Source organism: Zootoca vivipara, chromosome 17, assembly GCF_963506605.1.
Source record: "Zootoca vivipara chromosome 17, rZooViv1.1, whole genome shotgun sequence".
NCBI classification, from domain to species: domain Eukaryota; kingdom Metazoa; phylum Chordata; class Lepidosauria; order Squamata; family Lacertidae; genus Zootoca; species Zootoca vivipara.
The window spans coordinates 33809382-33830786 of NC_083292.1; the positions used below are offsets into that span (position 1 = coordinate 33809382).

At 47.8% G+C, this 21405-nt stretch overlaps 2 protein-coding genes across 5 annotated transcripts in view; one reads left to right on the forward strand and one right to left on the reverse strand.

The window, feature by feature from the left end:
- Nucleotides 1–1425: 1425 nt before the first annotated feature.
- Nucleotides 1426–6993, reverse strand: CKS1B (CDC28 protein kinase regulatory subunit 1B). Its single transcript, XM_035098615.2, has 3 exons — nt 6758–6993; nt 5167–5294; nt 1426–2112 (listed from the first exon to the last, which is right to left on the reverse strand). The coding sequence occupies exons 1-3, from the start codon at nt 6814–6816 to the stop codon at nt 2060–2062; spliced, it is 240 nt and encodes a 79-aa protein (XP_034954506.1). The 5' UTR covers nt 6817–6993; the 3' UTR covers nt 1426–2059.
- A 2569-nt stretch (nt 6994–9562) lies between these two features.
- The window catches only part of SHC1 (SHC adaptor protein 1), a 46778-nt gene continuing 34935 nt past the window's right edge, over nt 9563–21405 (forward strand). Inside the window, exons 1-2 of one of the 4 annotated variants that reach the window (XM_035097929.2) lie at nt 9563–9719; nt 20037–20090. In XM_035097929.2, coding sequence (XP_034953820.1) covers nt 20079–20090 — 12 coding nt within the window. In that variant the 5' untranslated portion in view covers nt 9563–9719; nt 20037–20078. Of the gene's footprint in view, nt 9720–9768; nt 9927–17093; nt 17330–20036; nt 20091–21405 lie in introns of those variants that run through there. The other 3 variants (XM_060269761.1, XM_035097930.2, XM_035097931.2) reach the window with 3 other exon arrangements.

The window sequence follows — 21405 nt, forward strand, 5'->3', positions numbered from 1 at the left end:
AAAAAAATCAATTCCTTCATTTGTTCATGCTAGCAGCCTTGCCAAGTCTTTCCCCAGAGGTGGGAAGTTGCCTCTTGAGGGGGGAAAAATACTGTGCAACTGAATGCACATGAACCAGCACCCACTTCTTCCTATGCCCACTTAAGTATTAAGAAGAGGCAATGGGATGCCTAGAGAGGTAGCTATGTCCTTTCTTTATGTGTGAAGTTTGTTTGTTTTAAGAGACAGTGCCATTTCTGCGGAAAGGCCTCAGAAAGAGAAGCTGTAACACACGGTACAAAGATGTTGTCACATTTGCAGACATCAACCCTGCTATGTGGGAATTCCTTGCAGATGACCGCGGTGCCTGGAAACAGTCAGTCACGCCGTTTTTGCATAGCAGTAACCAGAGGAGGAATGACAGCTGGGATGAGCGCAGAGAGAAGTAATGCTGTGGTGCATCTACAGCAGCACGACCGGATGCCTTCATCTGCCCCACCTGCAATAAAACATGTCTCTCCCATATCGGTCTCTACAGCCACAGCAGGCACTGCAACTTTCCAACAGTTTGACATCACTTCCAAAGGCATACCCCTCCACTATCTCCCAAGACAGATGGATGCCAACAACATGCACAATCTCATCTGCAGCTTATTTTTTAAATACTTCTAGCTCAGCTTTGTAAATAAACCCATAAAGGTTACTCACCAGCAGAAATAAAATGAATTAGTAGCCTGCTAAGAGGTTTGTTGTTTGCATTGTTATGGTGACCATGGAGAATGGAGGTGCTGCCCCAGGAGGCACAGAAATAACCCGATTGGAGAAAATATAGATATCTACCCAGCACGCTGACAGATCTTCCCCTTCTCTGCTTGTCCATTCACTTGTCCGCATGCAATTCCATGCACTTTGCACATCAGCTGTTAATACCTGTGTTTCCCCTTTTTTAAGACACCGCCTTATAACTTTTTTCCCTCAAAAAAAAAAACCCCACAAAAAAACACAGTGTGGCTTACTTTCGGTGGGATATCTTATTTTTTTATTACTGGTACGGTTTTTACGGCTCAGGGTGCTGCTGGGCTCTCTTGAGTGCTCGGCGCTGCAGCAGCCACCAGTTCTGGGAGGCGGGGCAGCAGGCGTCCTTGGCTGGGCCAGGCAGAGGCCGCTGGCTCAGGCGCTCCGCCCGCCGCTGCAGGGCGCTCCAAGCTCCTTGGCCGGGCCAGGCAAGAAAGAAGCAGTGAGCCCAGCGGTGGCGGCAAGCACAGAAGCGGCAGGGACAGCAGTGGACAAGAAGGCGGAGCGCGGGGATGCAGCCAGCAAGCTGGGAGCGCGATCAGCTGTGAAGCGGAGCTCTTGGAGCGGCGCTTTACAGCTGATTGCACTCCTGCAGTGCCGGCCACATGGAGTAACTCTGTGAGTGGAGGTGCCTGTGGGGGTTGGTTTCCGAGGCACGGAAGTATGGCTTATTTTCAGGGTATGTCTTATATTTCTCAAATGCTTAAAAACCCTGCCATGACTTACTTTATGACTATGTATTAAAAAAGGGGAAACAGGATACAAAGCTGTTCAAGCCACATTTGAGATTACAGCAACCAGAAGGTTTGAGGGTGTCTATGAAATAAGCAAAAGGGTGTGTAAAACCTTGGTGCTTTATTGACAGACCTTGAAGAACAGTCAAATCAAGCATGACTTTTAAAAGTTCCAAAGGATTAACATGAAATACAAGGTTTTAAAAAGAGATTTAAAAAACATAGATTAGAAATATCCAACCAGGGAAACACACTGCATTCTCCTGGGTTTAAAAACCAAACCAGCCCTGCAGTGTGGGATAAAGCAGGAGCAAGGCTTCAGCCAGTGTAAAAAAATATCAATCTTTCAGCAGCTAATACCAATCCTTTTCAGCAGACAGTCTTTCTGCAGCAAGCAAAGCTTTTCTTGTCCGGCATTAACTGTTGCATTCAGTGGCCTTTTCTTGACAGACATAGTGAAAACATTTGTCAAACTTTTCCAAAAAACACAGTTGCTGGGTTTTTTGTTTAAAGGTGCTTATAGCAAAAACATGGGGAAAGGCCCAAGCACATCATTTTTCTGGCTTCTTCGGCAACGGCCGTCGGAAAAGCAGGATGTGGGGCTCTGCAAGGAGAGAGGAAATGGCATGTTAAAAAATGATCTAGAAAGTAATATTGAAAGGCCAGGTGACTCAAGCCTAACATGGGTGTTTCTAAGCATATGTCAAAAATCAGATGAGCACTTTGCACATGGCACAGTCACAGCTGTGTTGCAAACATGACCTCCAAAACAGCATCTGATACATCCTTCAGCTTCCTCCAAATCCAGGTTTTGATTTGAAGTTGTTAATCCTCACTGCAGCAACAATAAGCTTAAAGCTACAACCATGTAAGAGCAGCAGTAGAACAGCAGAAGGTCCCCAGATTCAATTTCTGGCATCTCCAGGTGTGGCTGAGAGAAACCCCTGCTTGAAACACTGGGGAGCCACTGCTGGTCAGTGTAGACAACACAGAGAGAGAGACCAATGGTCTCTCAGTATAAGGCAGCTTCCTATGTTAAAAAATCTGCAGGCAGAAGGGACCGGGAGAAGCAGAATATTACGCTTGTCACAGGTCCCTCCCCTCTTCAAAAATCGTGACTGCAGAACATGGGAAGTTGTTTTTGATGGTTAAAATATTTCTAATATTTCATTTTTTCTACTTAATCACATTAATTTTTATTGATTTATCATAAGCATATGTATAAGCCAATATATAACCATACAAACAATAACAGAACCATAAAGGTAAAGGTAAAGGTAAAGGGACCCCTGACCATTAGGTTCAGTCGTGACCGACTCTCATCTCGCTCTATTGGCCAAGGGAGCCAGCGTACAGCTTCCAGGTCATGTGGCCAGCATGACAAAGCCGCTTCTGGTGAACCAGAGCAGCACACAGAAACCATACACAGAGCATATTCAATATAAAAACAAATTACAGAGTCAAGTATTTAAGAGGAGTCTATATAGCACAATTACAGCAAGGTGTGAGTTATAGGAATAGTTCTTAAATCACAGAGTCTAGGGCTTGCTGATCAGAAGGTCGCGGTTCGAATCCCTGCAACGGGGTGAGCTCCCGTTGCTTGGTCCCAGCTCCTGCCCACCTAGCAGTTCGAAAGCACATCAAAGTGCAAGTAGATGAATAGGGACCGCTCCGGCGGGAAGGTAAACGGCGTTTCCGTGCGCTGCTCTGGTTCGCCAGAAGCAGCTTTGTCATGCTGGCCACATGACCCGGAAGCTGTCTGCGGACAAATGCCGGCTCCCTCGGCCTATAGAGCGAGATGAGCGCCGCAACCCCAGAGTCGGACACGACTGGACCTGATGGTCAGGGGGCCCTTTACCTTTACCTATTTATACAATAAAAAATGGCTGCATCAAAACTCTGATTTGGCTTTACCACAGGACACTTTCTCTTCTTGATATCCCTGGCCAGCTCCCTGTCAGTTCAGACCTTCTGTCACCCTATGAGTGACAGGCCAACCCTGATGGTGATCTGGACTAGGGGAAGACGAAAGTAACTGCCTGCTTTAGTGGAGGTAATGGAAACTCCCGACTATGGCTGGTGCTCTGCCAAACCGAGAGGCAAGATATGCAGTATATGCCAGGATTCCTTTCATCTTGTCATATTCAATCATATACCAAGGGTGGTGAACATTATGAACACCAGTAAACTGGGCCATAAGGAGTACTTTATTAATACATAAACTCTGCTCCTAGGGGAGGCAGAGGCATTTACTTAAATAGAAAGCAGTGAGGAACTAGCAACTTTAAATCAAAACTGGGAATTGCAAGAAGCCTACAGAAGCATTGGATGCTGTTTTTGAAGCCACATTTGTGTGCTTTAAAAACACAGGCTTTATACAGGGCAGTGGCTAAATATCTTTATGTCTGAATAGATATACAGTCTATACCAGGGTTCCGCAAACTACGGCCCCCGGGCCAGATGCGGCCCAATTGGCCTCCCAATCCGGCCCGCGACGAACCCCGCCGCCCGCTCTTACGGCGCGCGGTGGCGATCTTCAAAATCGGCAAAAAATCGCCGAAAATCCTTTGTGCGCATGCGTATGGGCCTCTCCTGAGCCAGAAGAGGTCATTTCCGATGCACTTCCGGGTCGGGGGAGGCCCATACGCATGCGCACAAGCGATTTTTGGCCATTTTTTTCCGACCGTGTGCGTGTGCGTGTGCGCACGGGCGCGCACTCCCCCGCCCTCTGGCCCGCTGCGCGTGCACTCCCCTGCCCTCCGGCCCGCCGCGCAGTTGGCGCAGCGGGCACCGGCCCGAAGCCCGGTAAGTCTGGGGACCCCTGGTCTATACAGTCTATACTGTTACTGAGATTGTAACTATAATTTGTAACAGTAATCCGCACCCCTCATTGCCTCCCTTTGAAAGGGATAGCTCTCTGAAGAACATAAGGAGAGCCTGCAAGATCCTTCCAGGAAGTCCACAGGCAGGGCATAAAGACAAAAGCCCTCCTTCACTGTTTATCCATAAGAACACAAGTAGACCCCTCTGGATCAGGCCAATGGGCCACCTAGCCCAGCCCAGTGGGCAACCAGATATCCCTGTGGGAAACCTGCAAGCAGGATCTGAGAACAAGAGAACTCGTTCCTCCTGTAGTTTTCAGCAACTGGTACTTGGAACCATTACTGCATCCAGCTGTGGAGGCAGAGCATAGCCACCATGGCTGATAGGCATTGATGACCTTCTACTGCCTGCCTCCTGTGGGAGCGACTTCCTTGTTTTAAGTCTGTGCAGTGTGGAACTAGAGGAGTTGTTTATATCAGGTCAGACTAGTTGTTCATGCAGGGCAGGGGGCAGAGAACTTGTGGTCCAATAACCGGAGGGGCACATATCTCCCACCCCTGCTCTAAACATAAGAAAACCAGCAGCCTAGAATTCTGTCAGGGCACAATGATGGCACAACTCAACTTGGTGTTTAAAACAGCTATTGTAGTACAGCTCTTTTTGGTCATCAAGAAGAAGAAATGTATGCATGCGCAACAGAGAGATAGCAGGTCTCATATCCTGCCCAATCTATTTCCTGCTACCCTGATACCAGAAAGCCATTTTCTCAGCCCTTCCCCTCAAGCAAGGTCTCTTAGCATTTGCTCCAGGCCTCCTGTGCCATTGTGCAACCTACCTGGCTCGTGGATCATGTAGTGAACCCAGCCCTGGCTTTGCTGGACCCCCAGGTTCCGCCACTCCGACTCGGACATGAGGTGGGTCTTCGGGACCAGCTTGGCAATGTCCTTTGGAAGCATCACGTGCCTGCAGCGGCAGGATCAAGAGGAGAGAATGTTAAAAGAAGCACAGGAAGGATCGCTGTGAAATAGTTTGTGACCATTAAGTCAATCATCAGAAAGTAAAGAGACCCAACAAATTGGACCCATGGCCCATCTGGTACAGCAATTACCGTATGTTCAATTCATCCAATATATGGAGGGAAAGCCTATCAATGGCTACAGTCTACCAACACAATCAGAGGAAGCAATGCTTCGTTCTGAGTATCAGTTGCTGAAAACCGCAGGAGAGAGTTCTGTATTTGGTTGGCCACTATGAGAGCTGGATGATGGACAAGATGGACAAGATGGGCCACTGGCCTGATCCAGCAGGGTCTTACATTTCTGGGAAGCCCACAAGCCTAGACTGGAAGGAAATGTCACTTTCCTATTGTTATTCTTCAGCAATTGTTAAGCATGCTGCCTCCAATACTCAAGGCAGTATACAGTGGTACCTCGGGTTAAGAACTTAATTCGTTCTAGAGGTCCATTCTTAACCCGAGGTACCACTTTAGCTAATGGGGCCACCGCGCGATTTCTGTTTTCATCCTGAAGCAAAAATTTTAACCCAAGGTACTATTTCTGGGTTAGCGGAGTCTGTAACCTGAAGTGTCTGTAACCCGAGGTACCACTGTACATATAGTAGCCATTGGAAAGCCACCTCTCAATCCAAACCACCCGCACAGTGTAACAAAGGAAGTATATCAGAAACTTCCTTTTTCCTAGTACTGAATCTGCTGCACCCAACAACCCACAATCATAACTGGTTACTGTATTCTGGTTACAGGTAGGTAGCCATGTTGGTCTGAGTCGAAACAAAATTATAAAAACTACTGTATTTTAATACTGTATTCTGATTACTGTTCTGAGAGATTATTCCTAAAAACTGTCCCCTACACCAGAAATTATGACAATAATGACAATGATGTTGTTAGATTATGAGCTCCAAATAACAGATTATGAGCTCCTTTCCAGAGCTGCTCCCCAACCTACCATCAGAACTGCTCATTATTCCGAGAGATTCCTCCTGAAGTTACAATATTCCATTATAATATTACGTTGTGACACCACCTTTCCTTCCAAGTAGGCTGATGGAGTAAATGGTTCTCTCTCCCCCTCCCCCATTTTATCCTCACAACAACCCTGCGAGGTAGGCTAGTTTGAGAGGCCAGTCACCACCTGATGGACTTCATGGCTGAGTGGAGGTATTTGAACCCAGGGCTTAGTCTTCACCTTCTAACCACTACACCACACTGCCCACCTTCTAACCACTACACCACACTGCCCACCTCTCTTTTATGGAGGATTCTTTCCCCACCTGCTCCCGTTAGCCACCCACTCATCCCGGGCTCCGCCCCTCAACGTAGCCATAGCAACCCCGAGCCACGCCCCTCCTCTCCCTCTCCGGGCAAACCCCGCCGCTTCCCCGCCTTAGGCCTCGCCCTTTCTCACCGGTACTCGAACTCCTCGTCGTCGTACTTGTCCGAATAGTAGATCTGATTGTGAGCCATGAGAGGGAAACAACAACAACAACGATAAATAATAGAAGAGAATCCCGTCACTGAAGTATCCCGGCAGCCCCTGCAGCACCAGCCAACGAGCGAGCGGCGGCGCGCGCTCAGGCCTCTCTCACTGGCGCCCGTTGGAAGTGGAGGCGGGACGAGAGAGGTGCCCGGCGCGAGACCTCGTTTCGGCGCGTGCGCGAGGGCGCCTGCTGCCCTCTCACTTCCTTCCCCGCGCTTCAGACACGCAAATACACACACACCCCTTCCTCAACCGCCGCTTTTCAAACGCCGCCGCCGATGGCGCTGATTGGGCGGAGGAAGCGCCGGGGGGCGACGTTTGTTGACGTAGAGAAGGCTGATTGGCTACCATTGGCATTGGCTTGGGATTTCCCCTCCCCTTCCCCTACTACTCGCTTGCTTATTTATTTATTTTTATAATTTATCGCTGTCCGTCCTCTGCGCAGAAGTAGAAGAGAGGCAGGGAAAATCAGGACCTTGTGGGAAAACATTTATTATTGGGTTATTGTTTATATAACATGCAATTTAAATATCATATAAGAAATAATAAAGATGTGTTTTTAAAGCTTTAATATTTTATTCGTTGGTAAATTGCTGTCTCGCCTTTCGGCCTTAATATAATTTACAATATATGTACAAATGTAAACGATACCGTCAAATACTAAGCATATTTTTATAATAGCTTAGAGTTGATTATATCAGTTAAGCGTGTTCTAATAAATCATTCCTTCAGTAGCACCTTAAAGACCAACTAAGTTTTTATTTTGGTATGAGCTTTCGTGTGCATGCACACTTCTTCAGATACAGTGAAAAAAGGTTTTTCACTGTATCTGAAGAAGTGTGCATGCACACGAAAGCTCATACCAAAATAAAAACTTAGTTGGTCTTTAAGGTGCTACTGAAGGAATTTTTTTTATTTTACTTCGATCCAGACCAACACGGCTACCTACCTGTAACTAATAAATCATAATATTTTAATATGACCCTAATATAAATTACAGGTAAATTGTTACAAATGTTATTAATAATTTATATTGCTATAAAAATAATGCATTTATTAAAACATTTTAGGTCACCCTTTAGCCTTAATGTAAATTATTAGAACCAACAACCTTTTCAGGCCCAGGACTCGCTTCATTTGGGGACCCTTTCTTATTTTTTACCATATATTTACAAGATGGTAGTGCTCCTGTTGTGGCCCACCTTGAATCAGACTGCAATCAAAGGGGCTCCCAACCACCAGTTGAAGACCAGTGGGCCTAATTTGACACTCAAAGAGTGAACACACATACACTCATTTTCCCACTAAGTCAGATGTGTCCTGGCTATTGCCGTCCTTGGTTCCTGCATAACAGAATAGGATGAGCTGTAGGATGAGCTCAGCAAGAAGAGGTTTAATAATTCTGCAAGCAGGATGGAGGGGGAAATACCCGATTTAGTAGTGTGTGAGTGTGAGTGTCCCTGAGAGCACTAAGCACACATAGCAGCTCTATATATATTAAATCCATTTCATTTATTTTAGAACGTTGCTTTCCTTGTACTTTATGTTGTATATGTATCAAATGTTCAGTGAACGAAAACAAAAGCCAGAGCTTTCCAGTTTTGTGGAAGGGAGGGAAAAGGAGGCAGAGCAGAGTGACAGCAGCAAGAGACCCAAGGCAGAAGAATGACGCCTTGGCTTTACAGTTGCCACAGAATGAGTCTTCATGGCACTTATGGGGAAACAACAGCTGGAGGGCTGCAGGTCCCATCATCCTCTGCTGGCTGGGATTGATGGCGGTTTGAGCTCAACAGCATATGGAAGGCACATCTATGCACTACACCATGTTCTGGGGTTTCTTGGAAATATGAGGAAGAGATGAGCAGGAAATAAGGTATCTCCATAATCTGCCACTTCTCTTAGGGACGGTATATAAATTGCCTATTGAAGGCTACCTTCCAGTCACCCAGGGGGTGACATCTGAGCCTTTAAAAGCTTGTATGGCAGGTAAATTTCTGACACATGCAGCTTTCCCTATCATTGCATCTCTATCCTGAGTGGGTGGCTGTGGTCCAACCTGCACTGCTTATATTTGGTAAAAAGAGATTTGCTTCCCTGCCCGTCTCACACAATTCAGTCTACACCCTATTAATAATAATAATAAATTTTTATTTATATCCCGCCCTCCCCAGTCAAAACCGGGCTCAAGGCGGCTCACACCAATAAAATTACAACAAAACACAAAAAGCAATTGATTAAAATACAGTATTAATATTCCATATGCCACACCCATCTCTCGTATTGGGGGTGGTCCCTACTTCCTGGTAAATCACAGAATTGTAGAGTTGGAAGGGACCCCAAGGGATATCTAGTCCAACCCCCTGCAATGCAGCCAGGAATCTCAGTTAAAGCATCCATGACAGATGGCCATCCAACCTCTGCTTAAAAACCTCCAAGGAAGGAGAGCCCACCCACCTCCCAAGGGAATCAGTTCCACTGTCGAGCAGCTCTTTCTATGGGAGGGGAGGAAGAAATAAAACAACCCCATTAGGAACTTTAAATAAGAGTTGTTGTTGTTTCTTTTAAAGAGCCTTCTGACTTTCAGGTTGCGCGTGTCACTCTAAACTGATTTCTATCTCTAGCGGGGTTAGCAAAGGGTTGGTTTTTTTAAAAAAAAGAGGGGCGGAGCGTGCGAAACAGAGTCGGGCTCGAGCCAGAGAGGAGGAACCGGAAGTAAGCCCTTGAAGCGCGGAAGTGAGGTTCTGGGGCGGCCGCAACCGGAAGAGATAGACGGGCCGGAGGAGGAGGAGTGGGGCCCGGGGCCCAGCTGAAGTTTGCCGAGGAGCTGCTGCGCGACGGAAGGAGGCCGCCTCTGCCTTCCGTTAACGACACCCATGGTGCCGCCGCCCCGGTAAGAAGCGCGGGCACGCCCCTCCCTCGTAGCCCCGCCCCTCCCTCGTGATTGACTCCGGACGATTCCTCCCCCCCCCCGGCGCTCTAGACTCGTCTGCCCCCTGGACTTGGGTCTTCTTCTTCCTTTCTTCGTGTTTTGCGAATCGTATGTGTGTAGCAAAGGAGGCGGCCGCCCTCCTTGGAATCCTCGGCACAACCCTGTAAGGTAGGCCAGGCAGGCAGGGAGGGAGGGAATGGTTACAGGTAGGTAGCCGTGTTGGTCTGCCGTAGTCGAAACAAAATAAATTAAAAAATTCCTTCCAGTAGCACCTTAGAGAGCAACTAAGTTAGTTATTGGTATGAGCTTTCGAAGAACTGTTCATGCACAGTAAAGCTCATACCAATAACTAACTTAGTTGGTCTCAAAGGTGCTATTGGAAGGAATTTTTTATTTTGTTTCGAGGGAGGGAATGGGTTAAACTGAGCCTTGTGGCGGATTCGAACCTGCGCCTCTCCCCTCCGACCCGAGATCTCCGCATATGAGTGGTTCTCTCGCATGACAGGGGGACTTGGAGTCATCCAAGACCCAGCAACAGATTCAGGGTAGGCTACTGTCCTAACTCTACTTAGTGGTGTGGTGTGTTTGTGTGTTCAAGCCCCACTGAATTCAACAGGAGTTGTCTCTGAGCAGACATGGTGAAGATTGTGCTGGTAGCTTCCTTTAAAAGGAGATCGGGCAAATTCATGCAAGAGGTGGAGGAGAAGTCTGCAAACAGCTGTGTCTGTGAAACAGAACCTCCAGCTTCAGAGGCAACTTACCTCTGAATACTAGTTGCTAGGGGACAAACCAGGGAAGGCCAGGCTCTCCCTGCCCTAGTTGTAGGTTTCCCAGAGGAATCTGGTTGGCCACTATGTAAGAAACAGAATGGTGGAGTAGAGGCAGCCTCTGTGTCTAATCTACTCGGTCCGTTAGTGTATTAAAAAAGGGGGAGGTTGAGGGGTGTGTGGGCTCTTGGCACAGGGCGACTGCTATGGAAAGGAATCTTAAACTGAAATGGAGAAGCACAGCATTTAATCTGTGGTGGGGGATCATTATTTTCCAATGATGATTGCACATCTTAAAAGTCTTGAAGTTATCACACCAAGTTACCTCGGGGTTCTTCACAAGATACAGTGATGTGCCCTCTTTTTCCAGGGGTAAAATTTGAGACAAATTGCATTTATTTGCTTTGAATTGCCGTCATCGCGTCCTCTTTTTCCTCTTCAAAATATGGCAAGTTCACGGTGGATATAAGTGGCCACAATGGCTACGTTCTCCCTTCGCTGTCGGAGGAGGCAGTATGCTTCTGAATCCTAGCTGCTGTTGATCACATGTGGGGAAGGTTGCTGTCGCCCTCATGTCCTGTTTGCAGACTTCCCATTGGGGCCTCTGGTTGGCCAATGTGGGCACAAGAAGCTGGACAATGAGCCTTTGGCCTGAGCCAGCGGGGTTTCTCTTTTGTTTTGGATTCCTTGGGGGAAAGCAGTGTGCTTTAAATGGGCATTGAATGTGCTTTCAATGTATGGTGCGGATTTGATCTGTGTTAATACCACCTCATGAGAAGAGAAGACTCCCTGGAAAAGACCCTGGTGTTGGGAAAGATGGAGGGCACTAGGAGAAGGGGACGACAGAGGACGAGATGGTTGGACAGTGTTCTCGAAGCCACCAACATGAGTCTGACCAAACTGCGGGAGGCAGTGGAAGACAGGAATACCTGGCGTGCTATGGTCCATGGGGTCACGAAGAGTCGGACACGACTAAACAACAACAATAGCTGTTTAGTATTCTATGAAAGCTACAAACATGCACAGGCTTAGACAAGTTCATGAAGGAGAAGGTTATTAGGGCCTATCAGCCACAATGACTATGATCAGGCAGCCTGAATACTAGTTGCTGGTGGAAACTGCAGGAGGGAAAAGCTGCTGTTGGGCTTCCCACTGAAGCATCTGGTTGGCCACTGTGAAAACAGGATGCTGAACTGGATGGGTATTTGGCTTCATCTAGCAGCTAGGCTCGTATTGTTTTCTGAAATTCTTCACAGCACTGTCTCTCTCATTGATTGGGTCAGTATTATCATCCCTGTGTTGTGGAAGGTGGTCTGAGAGAGAAGACCAGCTTGCTTATAAGGCAGAGCTGGGGAACTTTCGGCCCTCCGCAGATGTTGCTGGACTACAACTCCCACTGTCCCTAACCATTGGCCATGCTGGCTCTGTGGCTGATGGGAATTCGAGTCCAACAACACCTGGAAGGCAGTGTTAGAAACAGAGATATGAAAGCTAGGAGCTAAATGGCAACTTAACCTTAGGTTATGGATGCAACAATGGAATGTCTAGGTGGCTTTTTTATAACAAGAATGCAAAGCCGAAAATGAATGAACTGCAGTTAAAATATTATGTTCATTTTTCACATGGTCTAGTCCTTCCCCTGCCCACCCCCCCCCTAATATTTTTAAGAGGGTCTCTTCTCCAGTCTTCAGAGAGTAGCTGGAAGTGGGGGAGGCAGAAAAAGGTCCTCCTTTCCTTCCACTCTGCAGTTTTAATCTGAAATCTTAGGCTCAGTACTGCGCCCAGAGCTCAGAAACTGCTCGAGCTAATGGCATTCCCTGTCACAAAATGTGCCTAAAACAATAGGAGTTTTGAACACTGCTGGAAGGGGCAAAGGTTCTCCACTCTTGCTCTCAGTTAATGAGTTCATGGCAGAGGCCAGGTCTGCCGTGGCCCAGCCTCTTTGTTACTTTGGCCCGATAGCTCTCTTACGGGAGAGCAAGTCCTTGTAGCAGACCTAGAGAGCAAGGAGACACAATGGCTTAGGACGGCCATAGGTAGGAGAGGGGACCTCTGGCTGTTTATGCCGCTCCTGTGTCAGATATCCCTGCAGTGCTATTGGTGTGGCGGGGAGCAAGGGTAGGGGGAATCCTTTGCAATCCAAGGGCCGCATTCCCTTATGAGCAGCCTTCTGAGGGCCACATGTGAAAATGGGCAGAGCAACAGGTGTTAATTTGTGATACACACATTCACACACCATCAAAGCAAGCAAGAGGTGTGATCAGTGTTTAAGGACACATTCCAGCCAGGCAATAACACTCAAGGAGGGTGCAGAGCAGGGTCACTGAGGGCTGTGGCCTGGGGAGAGTTCTGAGGGCCAGATAGAGAGGCCTGGAGGGCCGCATTTGGGGCCTGAGGCTCCTCACTCCTGGCAGAGAGGAGTACCATCTCTCTTTCCCCCCCTTATATCCTCCTTTTGGCAGTTGCTGTGCCATTTTCTCTTATAGTCCTTCACTAGGTGGGTCTGAGTTTTGTCTCTTTCCCATCAGCCTGCCTGGTTTAAGCTGGAATGGGGGTTGAGCAGGTGGTGGTAGAGGGATGCAGTTCTGGCTGGGTACATGAATCCCACCCCATTGCAAAATGTTTAGCTTTTGGGGGGGGCGGTTTAAAGGACGTGAGTAAGCAATGAGTAATATCCCATGATTACAAAATAGCAGATGTATAGCTTTTCTCTTCCAGGCAGGGTCCTCCCTTGGGGGCAGAGAAGGCAAATATTCAAATCGCAAGCTTTGGCAACCAAATCTGTGGGGTTTTCCAGCCTTGCATGTGGCTTTCCCTCCTCTGCGGTGGCTTCTCCTCGTGCCCTAGCCCATTGGTGTTTCCCAAGCATTTGATAGTTGCAGCAAGCTTTGGACCGGATTTAAATTAGCTGGTGTTCTTGGGGTCCCGCCCTGCCTGGTTTATTTTAATAATGTTTTCTTCTTTCGGATGAGCCCCCTCCTCCCTTTCTGTGTGTGTTGCTGTTTAAAAGGAACGTGTGAGGCTGCTTCAAACAGATCATCCATTTCACCCACTATTCTCTACTGCAAAAGATGGGGAACCTGTGGCCTTCCAGAGGTTGCTGGACTCCAGCTCCCATCAGCCCCAGCCAGCATGGTCAGGGATGATAGGAGTTGAAATCTAGCAACATCTGGAGGGCCACATGTTCCCCATCCGTGTCCCCAGCCAGGCACATGTCCCATCCAATCAGGGATCACTTTTGATTGGAGCCAAGCCTGCAAATCCTTGGCTATAGGTTTCTGGCTGATGATGATCCTGTTGGCTGCCTGCCTGACTTGTATCACAGCTCAATCTGCTGCGTGTTAAGTGTGCCGACACTCTTCAGCCATGGAGTTGATCCTGGAAGCACCCGTGAATCCTCCCTCTTCCAATGCTCTCCTTCTCTTGAACCCTGTGGCCCCTTTCCTCCCACACAGTTCTGCTACTTCAGCGGAGATCTGACAAAACACTGAGTCAGGTTGCAGCTGAAGTTTGGGAAATGCTTGTTAAATTGGGAAAAGGAAGCCTCCTCCGTTGTTAAGGCTTTTGGGGCATCTTGATGCCTGACAGAACCACCACAGCCCAGTATCTGCTATGCATGCAGAAGGTCCCAGCTTCAACCCATGGCATCTCCAGGTAGGACTTGGCATGTTCCCTGCCTGAAACCCTGTAGAGCAGGCACCCCCAAACTGCAGCCCTCCAGATGTTTTGGCCTACAACTCCCATGATCCCTAGCTAACAGGACTAGTGGTCAGGGATGATGGGAATTGTAGTCCAAAACATCTGGAGGGCCGGAGTTTGGGAGGTGCCTGCTGTAGGTCAGTGTAAACCAGGGTTTCCCAAACTTGGGTCTTCAGCTGTGGTTGGACTATAACTCCCATCATCCCTGACCATCCTGTTAGCAAGGGATGATAGGAGTTGTACTCAAACCACAGCTGGAGACCTAAGTTTAGGAAACCCTGGAGTAGACCATACTGAGCTAGATGGACCAGTGGTGTAATGGACTAAGTCAGCTTCCCACATTCCTATTCATGGGAATCCTATCCTTTGTCCAAGATCATGAGGGCTGGAATTTTACTTCCTTTCCAAGGGAAGGGCCATGGTTCAGTGGCAGAGCATCCGATTTGCATGCAGAACTTCCCAGGTTCAATCCGCAGCATCTCCAGCTAGGGGTGGGAATGCCCCTGTCTGAAACCCTGAATTGCTGCTGCTAGTCAGTGTAGACATTACTGAGCTAAATGGTCCAATAATCTGACTCAGTACAAGGCAGCTTTCTTCACTGATCTACAGTTACAAGGATCTTTTAAATCAGTGCTAGAAACTCAGGTGTTTAATCTAGGCACCGAATGGCTCCTTAAACCAAGGTTGCAGTCGCCAAAATGAAATATCTAGTTGCCATTTTGGGGCAAGACAGGTCTAAAGTCTTGTTTTTCAAATGATGGACTGCCTGTGATTGACTCTCAGTTAAACATCTGGCTAGTCCAGATGACAACCCTGAGCTAGGTTAAGAGCTTTGAGAAAAGTCCCTTGATCCAGAAACAGTCCACATATATATTGGCCTATTCTGAACTCTCTTTCTTAATGGTGACTGCTCCTGCTCAGGCTGCTTGGAAAAAGGACTTTGGTTCCAGAAATTCATTCCAATTGTGCTGATAAAATATACAGTAACTGGTGGGGTATTAGTGTGTGGAAACAGTCCAGATCTAAGGATCCTCGAATGGTGGAGATGTCAGGCGCCATCCTAGCGCCCAAGCATCTTCACTTAGTCGCAAGTGGTTTGTTTTGGACCTGGCACCTAGGTAATTCCAAATGCTGTCTCAAACAGCCAGGCTGGAAAAGGGAGACTGTAAGGAAAACCCTAAGAGACCAGGGATAAGGGGCAGGAATTTTTCTGGGGAACTTTCCAGCCTTCTCTGGGGGAATTATTCCATTAATAACGACAGATGCCAACTGCAGATTCTGTGTTACATCGTTTCTGGCAGAGGGGTATTCCCAGCCCTACCTGGAGATGCTAGGGATTGAACCCGAGGCCTCCTATATGCAAAGCAGGAGCTTTGCCTTTGAGTTACAGGCCTTCCTCAGGACGTCTAGCATTGTTTTAGAAATAAAAGTAAAAGGAACATTCTCTTTATAGGGCAGGGCTGGGGAACTGGATCCAGCTGGCAAATCAGATCCTTTACCTCTGCACATACCTGCAGAGCCACCCTCCTGTCAATCACCTGAGAACAACAACCTTCATAATCCATGGCCGCTGGTCATGCTTGCTGGGGCTGATGGGAGTTGTAGTTCCGCAACATCCAGAGGGCCAAAGTTTCCCCATACCTGCCCTAGCTGGCATCAGAAAATGTTTTGATGCAAACTGAAAAAAACTCTCTTAATCGAATTTTCCTAATATGTGCATGGAAGCTTTTCCAGTTCAGAATTTTCTGAAAAAGCCACATCGCTTGTAAAAGGTCCAGTCAGGGCTGGACAACACATGGGAAGACGAGGCAAAATACTTCAGTGACTCCACCCTTGCGAGGGATGGGCCTACAACTTCCAGGGGTGATGGGATTTGGAGTTCAGCAACATCTGGAGCGCCAAGGCTGCAGGTTCCATCCCATTATGGGACAGCTGCATATTCCTGCATTGCAGGGGGTTGGACTAGATAATCCTCAGGGTCTCCTCCAACTCTGCGATTCTATAATCTGAACTTTTAAGGGAACAGGACGTGGGGAAGCCTACCTTATCCCAAGTCAAGACCCCTTGGTGTTTCTAGCTAGGTATTCTCTACACTGACCAGCAGCTCTCCAGGGTTTCAGACAGGGGTTATTTCTCCATCTTGCATGCCAGGGATTGAAGCTGGGGTCTTCCATGTGTGTATCAGATGCTCTGCCACCGAGCTACGATTCTTCTCCTTGAAATAGCGCAGGGTCCTAGTCCTCATGGTTCTGAATGAGCATCTGGTATATAGGAAGCATATTATTAGTCCGTCTACCTAGCTCAGCATTGTTTACCCTAACTGGTAGCAGCTCTCCAGAGTTTGACAAAGGTTTTTCCGCCCCCTTTGTAAAGATTCTGGAGCTTGGACCTGGGACCTTCTCTGCGCAAAACAAGGTCTTTACCACTGTGTTTCTATCAGCGACACCCTTTTCTCTGGTTACAGGTAGGTAGCCGTGTTGGTCTGGGTCGAAGTAAAATAAAAAAATTCCTTCAGTAGCACCTTAAAGACCAACTAAGTTTTTATTTTGGTATGAGCTTTCGTGTGCATGCACACTTCTTCAGATACCCTTTTCTCTGATCCTTTAACTGCATCCTGCTGAACTTTGTGAAAGAAAGAACGACCAATCCTTCCAGGTACATCCAGTAAAAGTTTGAAAACAAGGCCATTGTGAGTTCCTTCCATGGTCTGGTTGGGTTGGTCACCTGGGGGACCTCTGAGAACAAAGGAATGCCTGAGCTACTACTGAGATATGGGGCTTGTCTTGTTGTTCCTGCCCAGAGAGGGTTGGCTGATATCTCAGATTTCAGGGCTTGTAAAATCAGGATGGCCTGCAAAGGGGGGGGGGGGAGAAATGAAGAACCAGAAGCAGTTTTAAGTTAGGGAAACCTAACTTAGGGAAACCTAACTTCTAGGAAGAGGAGGAGCGATTCCTGAAGGGGTGAGGCTGTAGTTCATTCTCTCATGTTTGCTCTTGCTTTCTGAGACGGGTGTTAGAAAAGTGTGTGTGTCCAGGCCAGATATTCAGCAGGACAATTTGCTATCTCCGTTCCCAATCCGTCTGTGCGAGGGATCGTCACCCTTTCGTAAGTCAGCCGCCCGGGAGGAAGAACTCCTTCCTGGCTTTGCCGAAAGAGAGTGCCTTGTGCCAGCGTCCATTCGGAAGGGAGTATGCTTGGCCTCTGCAGAAGGCGCAGCCTGCAATGGCACTCTCAGGCTGGGGTGTGGGGTTGCTGTTTCCCATTTCCTTATTTCTGCAAAAGGTTGACACCTCTGCAGCTGAGTTGGAGAGCCTTTTTAAAAAAAGAAGCAAAGTTTATATATGCCGCTAAACCAAAAAGTAAGCTTTGGAACGCCCCGAGTCTTACATGTCTGAGGAGATCCCATAGGAACATAGGAAGCTGCCTTATACTGAGTTAGACCACTGTGTAAGGTTTTGGGGCAGTGTCTCCTATCAGTCCTGCCTGGAGATACGGAGGATTGAATCCAGGGCCTTCTGCACGCAATGCAGGAGCTCTGCCACTGAGCTACGGCCCTTCCCTTCGTTGCTCTGAGTGGAGCGATCAACACCAAGACTTGAACCCATGGCAGCAGAACTTCCCTACTTACTTATTATTTATTGCATTTTCTATCCGGCCTTCTTCTCCAAGGAGCTTCAGGTGTGCCAGACAAGGTTCTCCCCATCCTCGGTCAAAGAATAATAGAATTGTAGAGTTGGAAGGGGCCCTGAGGGTCATCCCCACACAACCGCCCCGTGAGCTGGCTAGGCTGAGAGGCAGCGCCTGACCAGGGTCACACCCCTTGAGGATTCGAACCCTGGTCTCTCCCAGGTCTGACACTCTAACCACTACAGCACTCTGCTTCTCTGGGCAAATTGTTCATGCAGTTCCCCCCCTTTTTTTAATGCCGCAGGTCCATTTGGTCAAGCATTCTGCTTTCATGAAAATCCCCCAGTCATGTGATGGAGCCTCTCACCCCTGTTTGTCCCCCTCCATCTGGCATTCTGGGGTAGACTTCCTTTGAACATGTGGGCTCCACGAATCCATAGAACCCACCCCCCCTTCTCAAAAGCTACATAAGCTATTGGGAGCCGGCACTGGGCACCCCGTTCTGCCTTCCCTCCTGCTTTCAGGCCTCCCTGGCTTGCTCCCCCCCCACTAGACAGCTCATTAATCATAGCTGACTTTCTCTAGCCTGCTGCGTTTTCCTGCTGCTCCTCTGAGCTCCCCTTATCTGGTAGCCTCCCACTCTAATCTCTCCCATCAGCCAGGCTCCATGCCTGGGGCGAGGTTAGGGGCCCAGATAGAAAGGCTTGCTTGCTTCCAGCAGCAACACCAGGAAGTTCAAATCCTGTTTGTTTGCCTCCCGCACAAGCATATCTTGGACTCTGCATTCTTCCTTTGGAGGTTACTGGGGAGGGGACTTTGCCACCATATCAGCCCAAGGCTGTGGGAATGTCTATGAGGGGTGTGGGTGTATTTCACACAAACACACACACACACTATTCATTTTGAAAAACCAGAAAATGTACAATAGTGTACGATAAGAACTTCCCAAAATCCTTAGTTTATCAAATACAATAATCAGTTTATATACAGCTTTTATAACCATAATCATAATAAAGTCCCCACTGTGGAAGGACGTGTGGATCCAGAATTGCCTCCACAGTCACTTGCGGACCCATTGTTAAAATTGTGTTTATGGAAGACAAGCTTACTCAGCTACGAGTGATCGCCAAATAATAATAATAATAATAATAATAATAATAATAATAATAATAATATTTATTAGTTATATGCTGCCCATCTGCCTCGTTTGCCCCAGCCACTCTGGGTGGCTCCCAACAAAAATAGTAAAGCACGACACAACATCATGCACCCAAAACTTCCCTGAACAGGGCTGCCTTCAGGTAGCCTCTTCTCTGAAAGACTCTTCTCAGGTTGACACTTTGGCTGACAAGAGTACTCAGTTCTGGGCTGCATGGATAAACAGCATCTTGTGTGGGAAAGCTCCTGTCCACACAATACATTTATAGCAGTATCGTGCCCCTTTAAAAAGCTGTGGCTTTCCTGCAAAGCATCCTGGGAGCTGCAGTTTCTTAAAGTTGCTGACGCTGCTGAGCGTTCTTAGGAGACCCCTGTTCCCTCTGAGAACCATCATTCCCAAAGTGGTTTAGCCCTTCCCTTCCAGAGAACTCTGGGAGCTGTAGCTCTGGGATGCAAGGGAATAGGGGTCTCAGCACCCTTAAACTACAGCTCCCAGGATTCTTTGGGGGAAACGGCGACCGTTCAAAGGGACATGGCGCTGCTTTAAAGGTATAGCGCAGTTGGGGCCTCAGTCAGTTGTTCAAGCTCCTCTCTAGCACCTGAAATTTCAGGAGGTGGTCATGAGGACTAGGCACTTGAGGAAGGATGGGGTAAGGTGGGGGGGTTAGAAGTTGAGATTTCCTGGGAAGCTGAATCTGCCACCCATAGAGCATTCTGTTCTCCCATGAACTTCTCCTTATATATACCCCCAGCAATGCTGCCTTTCGGGTTTTGGCTCAAAAGAGCTTTCTAAGGCAGCTTTGAGAAGGGTTGGGAACAGAGGCGTCTCCCTGATGACATCTACTCTGCAATACAGTCCCATGCACACCCCCAAACCTCTTGAGCCTGCACAGAGCAGTTTCCTGCTTCTTTTATGAGAGCATTTCCCATCGTTCCCTGATTTCCAGACCCTACCCCACCCTGCTTTCCAGCATATGCCATGGCTCAGACTGTCCTGGCTAATTCCCTCTTTGTCACTGAACCGCAGGTCTCATTCCCAAGAAGAGGGGCCCTCCGGCATCTGCCTGTGATGGAGTACACGGTAAGGCCGGCTGCCTCTCCCTTTCCTGGATGTGGTGGAGGGCGGTGGAGGGCCAGCTGGCTGCAACGGTGGCGGGTCAGCCCTCTGTGTCCCCCTCCCTTCCCGGTGGCGTTGATCCTGGTCTCTCTTCATTCATTCACTCATTCATTTTATTTGCTTTTCCACACACGGGGGCAGGGAAAATCACACTCGAAAAGGCTTGCAGTAAAGACAGCAGGGGTGCATTTCAAAATCAAACACCGGAAAAACAATTTCATACCAACATAATAAAGCAACGACTCAATAGCAAATATCACAGCCCGCAAAACAATAGCAGCATTTTGATACTGCAGTTATGACCAAGTTACATTAACAGCATCCAGAAATAGCAAGGGAGCTTGACAGTCTCACCTTCGTCCTAGAAACACCTCACCTCTGATGTCGCTCGCTGTCGGTCCCCTGCAGCAACTTGCAAGCAGTGTTAGAAACTCAGGTATACAAGCTAGGCGCCAAGTGGCTCCTTAAACCAAAGTTGCAGTCATCAAAATGGAATGTCTAGTTGCATTTTGGGGCAAGACGGGTCTAAAGTCTTCTTTTTCAAATGATGGACTGGCTGTGATTGATTCTCAGTTAAACATCTGACTAGTTCAGATGACAACCTTGAGCTCGGTTAAGAGCTTTGGGAACTTAAAAGCCCCTTGATCCAGGGACAGTCCACACATATATTGGCCTACAGTATTCTGGGGTGTTTTTTAAAAATAATAATCTTTATTTGTTTAAAATCAAAACAAATAACATTTAGGAAAAAAAGCAAAGAAGAAAACAAAAATAAAACAGACAAAGAAATAGCAAAAGTATACAAAAGAAAAAATATACAATACATATTGGCCAATTCTGACCTCTTTTTCTTAATGGACCATTTATAACGTAGGGATATTCTTCACAACTGGGAGCAGGGCAGAGGGCTGGGTTAAGTGAAGCCACGCTGCAATAATTAATTATAACATTTTTCATTGCTCATGCTCAGGCTGCACAGAGAAAGCATTTTGCTCCCGATATTCTTTCCGATTGTGCAGATAAAATCTAACTGATAGAATTCTACAGGATGAGGTATTGGTGTGTGAAAACAGTCCAGATCCAAAGATCTCCAGGCCTGCACCTCCAGATGGTGGAGACACCAGGTGCCATCCTGGAGCCCAGGCATCTTAATTTGGTCACAAGTGGCGGCCAATAGCCAGGTGCAAAATGTCCCTGGCACATTTCAAACACTGCTTCCAAAGCTGGAAACTGTCCCCCTACTGCATGATGCTGCTCCTCCTCTGATCAGGGGATATGG